Genomic DNA, 14,144 nt, shown 5'->3' with positions numbered 1-14,144 from the left:
TGGTTAGCACAAGCTAACACGAACGTTTTGTTCTACGATATAAAACAAGGCAGCAGATACCCCTCTGGTTATTTGTGAAGCTTCTACGTATCTTAAACAAGACTACGAAGTGCCGTGACCTTAACGGCCTCGTTGCTCACAAAGTTGCTAATTTATATATATATATATATATATATATAGTTTTTTTTCGGCATTTAGCGACACATTATTTCCTTTAACGCAAAAAAAATAAATAAAAACAAACAAGCACATTTTTTTTCTCTCATTCGTGAAATCTTTACTGTAGCAGCAAACGCACACAACGATAGTCAGATGTAACATCAGGACCTTTAGCAGCAACACAGAGGCCGTCGATGTCAACCGACGCGCCTCCTTAAATACTGTCGTGTGGACACAGTGAAAAGGCCACAATGTAGTTCATCTTCCCCAAAACACCATTCTCCAACACAACAAAATAATCATAAAAGCTTAAATACAAAATAGATTTCTCTCTCTGATCGGGTTTCAATCGCTAATTTGGAAAAATAAAATATCGCAGAGAATGTATTTACATTCTGGTGTGAAGAATATTTAACACAAATCAAATGACATTATCCCATAAATTAAATATAGAGAATCAAGTCCACCTTAAAAAGGATTACGAAAAGCCCAAACAAAGTCAATACCACCTTAAAACAAAAACAAAAACAAAAAAACCCCCACCTCATTTTTAAAGCTAACTTGAACTTAAAATCTAATTTTTTGGGGGATTCAACATCATCTTGGCAAACATCGGCACATAACGTGGGATTGCTTATTTGTTCAAAAGGCAACGTCGTCGTAATACTTTGACTTAAGCGGAGCAGACGGCGCGCGTCCATCGCCCGATCATCTAAGGCATCAATAAATACTGATCGGAGCGTTGAGCATCAATCTCACACTCCCTGATTGTTAGAAGCTTGTTAAGTACGTTTCATGCTAGCTCGTCGGAGAGGAGCTGAGGAAGTACTCCGAGTGTATACGAATGCGAAAGTGCGAGTTCAAGGATAATAACGATTCACATTTTGTTCTTTTTTTTTGCTACTTTACGACTTTTCACCCGGAACGATTTAAAGTGAGTTAACACGTCTGACTTAACTGAGGTTTGTAAAGATGTGTTTAAATATCATATACTTTGAATTCTTGAAGAAAACGTTTTTTTCTCGCACGCCTCCACGTTGAATGCAGGATCCAAAAACGGTGAAACTAAATTGATATTACTATTTACAAAACTGCTTCTTCTCACAAGCGTTTTAAATATTGAGGTTACCATGGCGATGCTTTAGTGTGTGAATTATTGAGAAAAAAAAGAGGATGAATGACACTTGGATTCACTTCAATTCACTTTCACAGGTTTTGCATCCTCCGTTCACCGTGATGGCAAGAAAAACCACGTTTTCTCTGAGAAGTGAAGGCAACACGGACTCCCACAGAGACGAGGCGTTTAAACACTTTGGTCCAGTTTTAACCTGAAATGTCTGAACTAAAGCTTGCTGGAGTATTTCCTAGTGAGCACCACGACAAATATACTTCATCCCTCGTTTCCACTTCAGCGTCTCCTCCCGGTTCAGTCCAGCTGAGATTCCTTTTTACCCCCCAGCTTCTCTTTTCTTGCACGTTTCCTCTCTTTCCTCTCGGCATCACGGCGCCCGTCTGCAGCCGTTTGGGCCCCGGCTGGAAACGTTCACTCGAGGATTCAAAATTGTCCGCCGTTGGGGATAAAAATCCAGGGAAGACGTCTGCTGGAGTCAGTCGTCGTAATCTCCGTCACTGCCATAATCTGCAGGGGAGATGGGGAGGGATTAGAGACAGGTTTATATCTATTAGCTCAGATACCTTAATAAACCATTGGACAGTTTAAATCTACAGCAACGCATCATATTCTATAAAATCATTGCATGTCAGCTCTTTTCATCTTGGTGACGATGCATTGGAATCATTTCATTTAAGATTTAAAGAGTTTATTCATTTTAAGAACGTGGTTTTTACTGGACAGGAAGTATTTTATTTACCAAAGCTGTCAGACAAATGTGGAGCAGTAAAAAGTACAACATATACCTGAGATGAAGGTGAGTAAAATGGAAATGCACAAGTGAAGTACAAGTACTCTCATTTCTATGCAAATATAACAAATGTTAAAGTACTTTTAGGTTAAATTATTGAGTATTGGATAAAAGAATAACTGGAATGTAAGTAATTTATTTAGAAAACGTTTTAACAACATTTATGTTTTTCTGAAGAACATCATTGAAGATAAACTGAGAATAAAAAAGGCAAATATTCCAGAGTTGCAGAGAAGCTGGCTCCTCCACACGTTATTTTTAAAGTCGCTGCACTTTAATTAGTGTAAGAGCCGAAGCAGACTAAACAGAAGGCCGAGCAAAAGTATCAATTACACTCCGACCAATCAAAACGGACGACAGCTTCTGAACGTTCCCTTCGGGACTCGAGGAACCAATCAGGGTTCGGCTTCCAGCCGCCACGCTGAACCCCGTCTGAGAAAAGTGACGCTTTAAGAGTCAGAAGGCTTTGATTTAAACGTCCGACTCCCCGATGTCACCGAGTCAGACTCGGACGGTAACCAGGGCAACAGGTCGGACCAGGAAAACGTTAAAGTCCCTCAGGAGACCGTCCATCAGCCGGCCGGTTTAATCTCCGGTGACGTCGAGGCTCCGCCGGCTCCAGAGGTGCCGCTCTGAGGCGAACCCTGACCTTTGACCTCGCTGTGGAGGGGCAGACGGGGGTGAGAGTACAAACAAAGAGTTTCCAGAAAGGAATCAATTAAGTTGCTTTTATTGCAGCAGAGTCAGGGACCTTAAACTTTTAACAGCCGGAGACGTAAAGTGAAGAAATGTAATTTTAGTTGGAGCTCATTAAAACGCACCGGGAGTCTGAGCCCCCAAACGGAGCCGTGACCCCCAGACCCACGACCCCCAGACCCACATTCATTAACAGAAAGAACCGTTTCACAGGCCAGACCGCCGGAGTCCGACGCCCACCGCCTTTATATCGTTTTACATTCAAGAACTTCATCAAGAACTTCACAACTTAATTTATCCGCCAATCAAAAGAAGGAAACATTTTAATAGCTGATTAGATGTAATTACTGCGACCCAACGAGTGAAATATTTATCTGATTTGCAGCTTCTGCAGCCAATTAAGTTCTCAAGTTCTTAAGATTTTCATTCATATTCAAACTTTTACTCATCTTCAAATACTTTTGCGCTCTCTTTACTTCTACGCTCATTTTACAGTCGTATTTTTCTGGTATTGAAACCTCCGAAACATTCAGGATTTTGGGAACTTTGAATCGATCAATTAAAAAAAGAATAATTATAATAAATCTTTTTACAGTGTGGAGATGTGGCTGTGTTTTGAATTTCTTGACTACAGACCTGGACTCGTGTCTCACCTTTAAATGTGTGCTTCATCCTGTCTCACTGCATCCTGTCTCACTGCATCCCGTCTCACACCTTCTTCTAATCTCAGTTACATAAAAGCTTCTTCTAGAGACGGTTGCTGCAAAGTAGCATCATCTATGAACACCATGATTCAGATCAGCTGTCTACGTATATATGGCATCCGTCTCCATCAAATAAACTATACAAATACATAAACAAAGTAGTAATACACAGTCTGTGTAGTTCTCGTGAGAGGGTACACAGACTGACTGTCACACTGCCAAACAGCATGCTGGGTAAAGCTCTCCTCCGAAACAAGAAATACTTTCCCACACAACAACTGTCCCAGTCGCACGGTGGAGAAGGTTTCCAGTGAAATTGGTTTTAACTATTTTCAATGGAAGTCTGTGTGTGTGTGTGTGTGTGTGGGGGGGGGGGGGGGGTCGTGGTGGCAGAGGACTTTCACCCAGGAGACCGCCGCTCCCGTCTTTCGTGGAAACCGTTTGAAAATGAGTTTTTTTAAGGCTTCAATTTGAGAAAACGCAGATTAGTCGTAGAGGAATACTTTGTAGCAGATTGGCTCGTTTTCTCCGTCTCTCGCTACAATGTTAACTGTCACGCCGCTGAATGGCATGCTGGGTAACGGCTGGCTCTCTGTCGATGCCGGTGTTAAAAAGGTGAATTAAATGACCCTGACCGTTACTCCCCAGCAGGTCCATGGCGCTAACACAAGCCTCCTCTTCCTCCTCGTCTTCCTCTTCACCAGCGGCGTCATCGTACACGACCGGCCCGCTCTCCACCACCACGCTGCTGGCGGGGGCTCCCACGGGCACCGGCAGGGGGTTGGAGCTGGCGAGCTGAAAAAAAAACCCAGTGTGTTTTTAATATTTTCCTCTGCGCGACAACAAGTTTCCCCGGGGAAATCTAAGGTATCTGGATCTGATCTCATATGGCTTTTAAAATGATAAAAATAATAATAATAATAATAAACAGTACGGCGGTGCTTGTGTATGAGGAGGACGTTTCATCTGTGATCACGGCGTCTGAGCGTGACCACGACCTTCATTATCTCCAGTATGATCTCATGGAGGATTGGACGGGTTTATAAAACGTGCAGCGTCGCGTCGCCGCGGGCCGAGAGTCTCCTTCAGAGTTCATAAGAACCGAATTTAAAACGAGGGGGGACTGCGGGGCAGAAATGTAATTAAAGCGCCCCCTTTTTTGTTTCTGTGTGTGTGTGTGTGTGTGTGGCGACCCCCCCCCCCCCCCCCCCCCCCCCTGCAGGGCGACCGAAGGTGACTCAAACAACCCATAAAAAAAACCAGGAGAGCCTTTTTGTCCAGTTGCATGCTGGGAGACAAAAATAGAGCCGTTTTTTATTTTATATGAGAAAACAAGCCGCCTGAAAACAGGAGGAAAGAGAAAATAAACAAGTGTGATGGAATCTGTGGAGGTCGGAGAGACGCTTCTGTGGAAACGATGACACAAACAAAGGTCACAGTTGAACGGCGGCGTGAAACGTGTCCGTCTAATACCGTCGTACGTTTTCCCCTCACAAAGACGACAAATCAAACAGCCATGAACACGCGGGGCCACAAATAGAAACCATGTTTGGAGATTGCTTCGGGGGGTCAGTTTCACGCGTCGTTAGCGCCACTTAAGAGGTAGCTACCGTCCCGTTGCCGCGGAAACCGACAGTTTAATAGAGCCGTGTAAGCGGCTGGTTTCCAGAATTACTTTTCCTCCCCATTATGACATCATGAGTCTAGTGGGGCAGAACACACACACACACACACACACACACACACACACACACACACACACACACACACACACACACACACACACACACACACACACACACACACACACACACACACACACACACACACACACACACACACACACACACACACACACGTAACAACCTGTCAATCAACAGGTAAGCCCCGCCCCCTAAAGCATACGCTGCTTTATGGTTTATGTCAACTGCTTCAATCAGATGTCCAACTCCAAATCACCACTTCAGATGTAGAATGGAGGTTAAACATTATAAAAGCCCGCCCTGCTGGGCCAATCAGAAATGACTTTACACGACCGCAATATACGACGCCATATAACATCCATATATCTCCACCGCGGCGACACCGAATCACCCGGTGACGACTGATTCAATCTGTTTTTAAATCTGCACCGCCATCCGACGAACAAAATTTCCCCTCGGAAAACACGCTCATCCCGAAGAACTATTTATTCTGCTTAGTGATGAATTGTACAGATATTAAAGGGCAAACAGGCCGTTCCACCAGAGGGGGGAGGACGGGGGAGGATCTCATCTCCAACCCGCCGCTGGCTCCAGAAACTAATAAAGCTATCTACAACCGAGCCGATTCTCCGGCTTTGGAAATGAAACAAATCTACATGGTGTTCAGGATTTTTCACACTTCCCCTTTCAGCCGGGTGCTAATTAGAAAGCTGGCTGAGAGGCAGGTGGAGGGTCCACGGTGTGATTTTGGTTCTCCCGGCCTCTCCGAGTCCCCCGCTGAGGGCCCCTTCTTTCTGCCATCTCGCCCTCCAATTTACCTCCTTCCTTTCTCCTCCCACCTCCTTCTTTAATTTCACGCTTCCTCTCGTGAGCCTCTCTTTACTTCTACCCACATCCTCCCTCAACTTCATCCCTCTCTCCTTCACATTTCTTTTAATATCCTCACATTGTGATTTTCGGCCGACAAAAAAAGAAGAAGAAAAAAGCATCAAATCTCCAGCTTTTCTCCCCCGTCACAGGACGCCTCATTAACCGCCGGTGAAACAACGTGGAAACATTAAACTAATTAAGAAGAGAAACATAAACACGGAGCTGCAGACTAATTAGGAGAGCTGCTAAACGGAGAAGAGGAGGACGAAGCGAGATCGCGTTGGAAAGCAGGAAGAGACTCCAACTTGGACGAGTCTCGGCACCTTAACGAGGAAACGTGCTCGTTAGGAGCGAGGAGGCCAACCATCGACAGGAAACGAGCGCTCAGAGGGTTTTATGGGATGTTGACATCCGATCGCCTGCAGTTTCCTCGGAGCAACTGGCAGAGACGAGTTAGCCAGGAGCTAACTCACATCAGAGGTTTTTTATCGTCACGACGACCAGAAAGCATCGCTGACAGAAACCACGTCCTTCGTCGTATGACATGAGGACTTGTTTCCGGCGACGATGAGCGTCACCGTCGGCCTCCGTGGATTAATCCAACATAAAACCAACTTCTACAAATGAAGAACAGACCCACAATTATTACGTTTAATGAGGAACCACGATATCCTTTTTTAAGTCTACTGTTTACTTCATCGTATTATCTCCGTCTGGAGGTTTTCACTCTTCATACGGTTAAAATGTTGGTATTTTTGTGCTTTCAGGAGCCTGGATGTAAAACAAGTGATGCACAGACTCTGAAATATATCCTCTTCTTTCTTTTGCTTTAAATCAGCTCGTCAGGACCCACATCTTCAACATGTTGCTTTTCTCGTTCTATACAAGCTTATTTACTTCCTTTAATGATTATTCTACGTATTTAGGCATCACTTTCATTGCCTTAATCTTCAGAAAGACCATCTTCCATAACTGGCATGACTTTTAAACATTCATGGCTCTAATTCTGCCTGTTTGTTCGGTTACTGGTGTGATCTAAATCATTCTAACTGTGTGTTAACATCTCGTTCTGCCTGCATCATCGGGGTGAACGGCGAGGTCAACGCCTTTCTTACGGGACGAGCCGATGAACGTCATGTGGTTTACCGCCGGCCGACAGCTTCCCCGAGAACCCTACTTCAAATGGACGTCTATTGCCAAGACTATAGCTTGCATAAGCAGCTTGCTATCGCTGCAACGCCATGGCGACCGTCTGCAGTTCAAAGCCCCTCTCTCTCCCGTGACCTCATCACCACCCTTTCAGATTTCTAAGCCTCTCTGAGAATCCCCAACGTCTCAGTGCGGTTCAGGGAAGAAGAAGAACGGCAGAGAACAGCTGGGGCTCCTTCAAATGGCAGAAATCTACTAGTTAGTCTTGTCAGGTGATCGTTTCCTCCCTCGGCTTGTCGTCGGGGAGGGAGGGGGGGCGTATGGAGTAATTGCCGGGTGGCTGAAGAGGGCGAAAGGAAAAATCAAGTTTGCTGTTAAGCGCCAGAGCAGAACGAGTCTGGCAAGCGACGCCCCCAAAAAGCACAAACATCTCTTTTCAATCCGGTTACATAACAAGAGCCACGAGCGAGCGGGGCGGCCGTCAGCCAATGGCGACGCCCGTTTGCCTCCAGTTCCCAAGGGGGGGAGGGAGGGAGGTGAGGGGGGGTTGCTAAGTAACAAGCCTTGTTGACCCGGCCCCCTCGTGGCAAAGTTTTCTTCCTGGTTGACGGAGCCCGAACGCCAACGGCACATGGGGGTCGGAGGGGGAGGGAGGGGGACGGAGAGTGACGGGAAAACAGAGGACAGCAGAGAAGCATTAATTGGAAGAGATGAGGAGGACACGGGGGATTGAAGCATGAAGTGAAATGATGAGGAAAGAAGGAACAGAGATGGAGATACAGGTTACAGCGGGAGGAAGAACCCCCCCCCCCTCCAAACGTCCTCCACTTAGACACACTCCAGTCTCCTGGATAATTTAACGACACTACGGAGCGCTGTGTTGGAGGTGACGGCGAGGAAGAAGCCGCCATCAGTGCAGCAGCTCGTCACTTCTGAACCGATGGAGTGTAGAAAACATGGACGTGGTCTCCGGGAACACAGGTTTGCTCTGCAGCCATCTTGGAAGTGAAGACGGTTTTTTGGTGTCACTTGAAGGGGCTCCGCCTTTAATTACCTCTAATGTAAGCCTGAACATCGTTTAAACTGGTGACTTTAACATATTAACACGGAGGTCTATGAGGATTTAACTGCTTTTAGAGCCTCAAGTGGCCATTTGAGGAACTGCAACGTGCGCTTGTTTTAAAACTAGCACATTGACATTAAGGCATTCCAGTGATGAAGTCCAAATATGGTCACTTCCTTTCACTGGTTGCGAAAAAATCCAAGATGTGGAATCCTCGCACGTTCTTTAGGTCGCTGAAAACGCACCTTTGGTGAAACTCAACACAGAAAACGTTTTAATTGCAGTTATCACGTGATAGCGCCACCTGTTGCTTTGGCAGCGCTTTTATTTTGGCGGTTTCATTTGGAGAGTGTTCCGAAAACATTCAGAATTTATCCTAAAAGTGAAATTTAAGGTAATATTTAGCTTCAGTGTTATCTCTGTGATTGTCTGTTTCTTACTGAAACACACCTTAGAGGGTCATGTGACTTCTGCCCTTCAGTTTTAACGTCCGCAGGCTTCTAACTTTGCTTTTCTTCTTCTGTGTTTTGAAGAGTTTTGTGTCTATCAGAGTTTCTAAGCGCTCCGACGGTCCGTCAGCGAAACGCCGTCTACGCCGAGAAATTAATGGAACTTCGAACGCTGGACTCCAGAAATAACTGCTGTCACTTTGCTTCTTTATGGGCTGATGGAGAGGAACGTGTTGAAAAGGGAGAAGTAAATCATTGGAAGTAACACAGATCAGCGGCAGTGTGAAACAGGAAGCGAAGCAATGAGATACGGTGTGGGGGGGGTGTAAAAGCTACCTGTGATTGAATTTGGGCCCAATTTAAAATCAAATTAAGAAACAAAGTTGGGGAAAACTGGCCCGCGGCGGCTCCCTGAAGATGGCTGCTGTGAAGCTCTAAAGAAATGAGGACGTCCTGTTCAAAGACAGCGAGTCGAGCCGGGTTTTCAGTGAAGCAGATCGACACACGGATTCTGGATTCATGGAAAAGCTGACGTCGGGCCAACAGAAGCCCATCACCGCAGGGTGGAGGAGAAAAGACCTCTAAAAGTGCTGTTTAAGACATTTTTATGTCCGAGTTTAAAGCCGTATGTATTTTAAGACCTTGTCTGAGTTTTTTTTTTTTAGGAGCAGTGAACGTCACGGAGGGAGGAGGAGGAGGAGGAGTAATAACAGAAGGGCAAACAAAGACGCAGTGAGGTTCAGCTCTCACGCGGCCCGAGCTGAGATTTATTTATCCCCGTCCGCTCTGCAGGAGATCTGAGCAAAAAATCAGCAATTAGAATTTAATGGGCGAGCAGGAGAGAGTGATGAGGGAGTCCAGCCGAAGCCTCGGAGGCCTCGCATCGCTCTAGTCTGAAACAAATATATAAATCTAACACGCAGACATGTTTTAGGGTTTTGAGGAGTTGATCTTTAGGGACAAAAAGGCCTACATGTATATATTAAAGCTACGATTTGGAATTAAAAAAAATCCATTCAGTCCATCAGCCATAGGCCTGCATAGAAAGTGACCAATGGGAGGCATTGCTCCGGAAGGCTCCCATTGGCTCGTACCCTCCATCCAATCCCCCCGTCTCCCCTCATCATCCCGCCCTTCTGAATGTAGCTTACATCCATTAAATGGACATTCTTGTCAGTAAAACAAGAATTCTTAGTAATAATAATAATAATAATAAATGCATTAATGCTACCTGGACCAAGATAAGCAGAACATCATGTGTCTTAACCAATAAAAAAAGAGCTTATTTATTCAAGTTAATTGTATTTTTTGCTTTTATACGTCTATACCATATATACCGGCGGAGCGTCCGTGCACGCTCGTGCGTGTGCACGTGTGTTAAAAGCAGATGTGTGGCGGCGGCTCACCTGCTCCAGAGCCGGCTTCTTATTGGGCGTCCCGGTGATGAACGGCTGCAACCTGCAAACACACAACCAAACTTTATTCTTCATTTGACTTCTTTTCTATCTTGGATTTAATAATAACAATAATATAATAATACACTTGATTTATGGAGCAAAACAAAGTATAAAGTGCTTCACAGAGAGGAAATAGAACAGGGAGGTTAATGATAAAATACACGGCATGATTAAAATACTAAACAATGAAATAAGGAATAACAATTGTCTTGTTGTGCATTTGTTAAAGGAAATAAAGGAGTTAACGGAGCTCACAGACCGGCCGTGTTATGAGAATCTGAACACCAGCGAGAAAACAAGCGTCCTTTATACTCTCGTAGCAGCACCTGGCATCAGGCGTCACTTCAGTTTGTCTCAAGGTCGAAGTGAAATCCTTCCCAGTCCGCCCAGCTCTCCTCAGATAAACCAGTTCACCAAACACGGTGGGAAAATCACCGGCTCAGCAGAGGAAAACAGCCATGAATACACAAGGTTTACGTGGGAGGAGTCGCCTCTCAGAGTGAAGGTGTTCATTCCCACACAGTCGTGTTTTTATAGTTATTACAAGACAATAAAACCTTTCACTGAGCAGATCAGGTGATATGTTTCCCTTCATTTCCATCTCCTTGTTTCTGAGTTTGCAGCCCGACGACGGCCCGCATAAAACCCAGAGTCTGCTGCTAATCTTAATGAAATCCTTCGCCTTCATTGTGTCAACAATACAATCCTGTAATCATGAATGTAATGACATGGATTTTCATGTCAAGCAGTGTTTGAAGAGAACTGCCTGAGTGATGCCGATTATGATGGCGGCCACGCCAGGATCGTAATTATCAACTTAGGGACGCGATACCAAAAACCTGCTCTCCGGGTTTGGAAGGTGAATTAATTTACAACTGTGAAATAATCAGCTATTATTATTATTATTATTATTATTATTATTATTATTATTATTATTATATTAGTCCAGAGACCGAACCAGACTATGTGTAGAAACCAGAGACTACAACAATCTCTCTCTAGATGACCTTATTTGGAGTGTTGATGGAGCAGCTACAATGTTAGCATCCATCAACCAGACTCCATTCAGAAAACAAGCATTTTAAATGTAGTTAGCTTCTCGTCTTGCAGACGGACCTAACAAAGCATGACTTCACACTTTTTACAAATCGCCGTCATTCTGCCGTGACTTCGGCATCATTTTAAAACGTTTATAGTTACATAAACATATAGTTTTCATAAAGTTTATTTTGGGTTGAGGCAGCTTTCCGAGGACCAACAAACCAATATTAAAGCAGCGACTGGCTTGAACTTCTTCTTTATTCATTAAACAAATACTTATTTAACGTCTTCTAGGAGGACGCTGTCTGGGAAAATATATATTATCTTTTATATAATCCATAATATTGGAATCAGCATTGGGCACCTTAAATAATCCCACATGGGTTGGGCTTTACCAATAACTTCCACACAGTCCCTTATCTGAAATGAAGCCAGCTCTGGAACCATTAAGAGGAGATGGGCATCACAGCAGGCGGCAACATAATCATAATTATTAATAATCATTGTAGTGGTAATAGTCATTACATACGAGGATTACCGCTGACTGTTGCTCTCTGCACAGAGCACAGCTGGATATTATTAAGATTTTGCTGCTCGCAAACCTGCATTACAATACATTTATATTCATTACACTCCTTTTATTACAGGATTTACTGTTGACACAATAAAGGTTGAGGATTTCATTTTGATTACTGCGGCTGCTCTCCGAGTCTCTCTTGGTTTCAGGCGACCGGCTCAAATTACAGACGGGAGCGAGAAGGAAGAAAAAAAGGGAAAACTGGTGTGAAATGAGAGCAGAACTGTGACTGACAGGCAGACTTGTCTGCCAGCACAATCTCTTCCTTGACAGTGGCGGAGATAATCGGCGATGAGCGTACCACCGGCGGTAATTCCTCAGCAGCCGCCCCTCCGTCCCACCGGCTGGAATTAGCCTCGTCCCGGAGGCCCCGCCCCCCTCCCCCACCCGGCTCTGAGTCCTCCCTGGAGGCTTACAGTAAACGCTCAACTCTCACTGATAAGAGAGAGAGAGAGAGCGAGTGAGCTTTTAATTAATCTGCTTCAACCGGTGGAAAGAGGGGGAAGGATGGGTAACAGAAAATATGGCATCTTCACCCTCCCCCCTCCTCCCCCCTCCTCCTCCCCCTAAGCTATTTAGAAAATCCCTGCCAGGCCGGCGAACCGCTCCCCGCTGAGAACTATTCAGGGCCTTGGTACATGTGCTAGACTACACTCACTCCCCTGGGCCTTGACCTGGGTGGGAGGGAGGGGGAGGATGGAGGGGAGGGAGGTAAGCAAACAGGCGGGGAGGTCGGCGAGGAGGAGAAGGAGGGCACAAAAGGAGCAAGTGAGCAAATAATGAGCCAGAGGGAAATATGGGACAGAGAAACGAGGGGAGGAAGGAAAAAAGAGTTAAAACGGGTTAAAACTCATCATGTGACTCCAATCACACGTGGATCAATAATAATCAATACAACACAAATAATCCACTGACAGATGGTGACTCGCCACGTTTCCATGGAGACAAAACTCAAATCTGCGTTTTCTTAAACGAGTAAAAAGATGCATCCGACAGATCGTTGTTAAACGAGTTCGGATCTCCGTGCCGCTGCGTCATCAACGGCAACAAGAATCTATTTTAGCTCATCACCAGCGGTCAATAGTCACGAGGGGGTCAGAGGTCAGAGGGCAGGCTGAAACCACAGAATGAACCATTAAGGAGAAAGATGAGGGTTAAGAGTAAAACGGAGGAGGTGTCGGCTCTACAGATGCAAGAAGAAGTTTTCCGGCGACGTTTCATGGTGGTGAGAATCGTCACGGTATAAAAGGACTCGTCGTGACCCCGAGGATAATCACAGCCTCGTGAATCCTCACAACCGCAAATTAGAGGCCGAGGACTTTCAGAGGACGGTGGTTTTCTTTGGTGTATCCACAATAAGGAGGTTTCCAGAACAGAATCCTCGACGTACAAATGCCAAAAATCTCCAAATATCAAAAGTTTTAGACACAAAATCACAGCCTGGCCTTTTTTGATGGTGTTCCTCAGGGTCTTGCATCAATTCTCAAGTAAATCTTGTTAAATTTAGCACCAAATCTGTGTAATAAATGCTGCTGAGCTGCATCTCAAATTGTCCTCCAGGTTGCCAGCTTTCGGATGAAGTTGACCAACTCTACGTGGCATCAACTGTTGACCTGCTATCTCCCAACTAACCCCCCGTTTACTTCTCAAAAGTGGGAATTATCTCAAAAACACTAAAACTGATTATTTAAAAATCATCCAAATCTGAAACTGTGATCGCCGGGATCGGAAAAGATCCCGCCTCTCGTTCAGAATCACAAATATTATCATTTCTAATTCTCACTCTGGGGTCTCTGGAGCCTTTCAAACCGACGATGAAACCAGTAGCTGCTGCAGAAACACACACACACACACACTCTATTATTATCACATTCACTTCCCCTATGATTTCATTTCCTGCATTAGAGCCGATTCACCATTAATCCGGCCGCCCCGGTGTTTACTCTGCTGTGTTTGTGTGCGTTTCCCTGACGTTTTGTTGTCGCTCAGCTCGTTAGCATCGAGGTGAGACGTTTCTACAAGCCTCTCGTTGTTTTCAATCTCGCCTGCTGGTGATTGCATCTCTTTGTTTTTCTGTTTTGTTGTTTTTTAAATTAAAATCAACTTCTACTTCATCGCTGCTTCTGTGTTGTTTTTTTGATTGGCATGAATAAACCAGGACGAACCAAAAGTAAAGAGAATAATTTCATTATTCATACCATAATCCAATCAATAACATGACGGGGAGGAAGGATGAGACTGAGGAGGAGGAGGAGGAATAATCTGCAAACTGGAGGGTTGAATCAAATTAGTTCTGCGACGAGCTCGGATGTAAATAAATGATGATAATCTGAGCTTCCAACTCAATTTTACAG

The 14,144-nt window shown here is 44.9% G+C and overlaps 1 protein-coding gene across 3 annotated transcripts in view; it reads right to left on the bottom strand.

Annotated features, from left to right (window-relative positions):
- Positions 1-265: 265 nt before the first annotated feature.
- The window catches only part of brf1a (BRF1 general transcription factor IIIB subunit a), a 77,084-nt gene continuing 63,205 nt past the window's right edge, over positions 266-14,144 (bottom strand). For 2 of the 3 annotated variants that reach the window (XM_084012615.1, XM_084012616.1), the window contains exons 17-19: positions 10,122-10,173; positions 4,117-4,276; positions 266-1,798 (exon numbers count right to left, since the gene is read on the bottom strand). In XM_084012615.1, the coding sequence (XP_083868741.1) occupies positions 1,767-1,798; positions 4,117-4,276; positions 10,122-10,173 (244 nt within the window). In that variant the 3' untranslated portion in view covers positions 266-1,766. The remainder of the gene's footprint in view (positions 1,799-4,116; positions 4,277-10,121; positions 10,174-14,144) is intronic. The other variant, XR_014597346.1, reaches the window with a different exon arrangement.

The sequence above is a fragment of the Eutrigla gurnardus genome (genome assembly GCF_963514095.1).
Source record: "Eutrigla gurnardus genome assembly, chromosome: 7".
Classification (NCBI taxonomy): Eukaryota; Metazoa; Chordata; class Actinopteri; order Perciformes; family Triglidae; genus Eutrigla; species Eutrigla gurnardus.
Note: the sequence above shows the minus strand (reverse complement) of the source record. Positions and strands in the feature narration are given on the sequence as shown.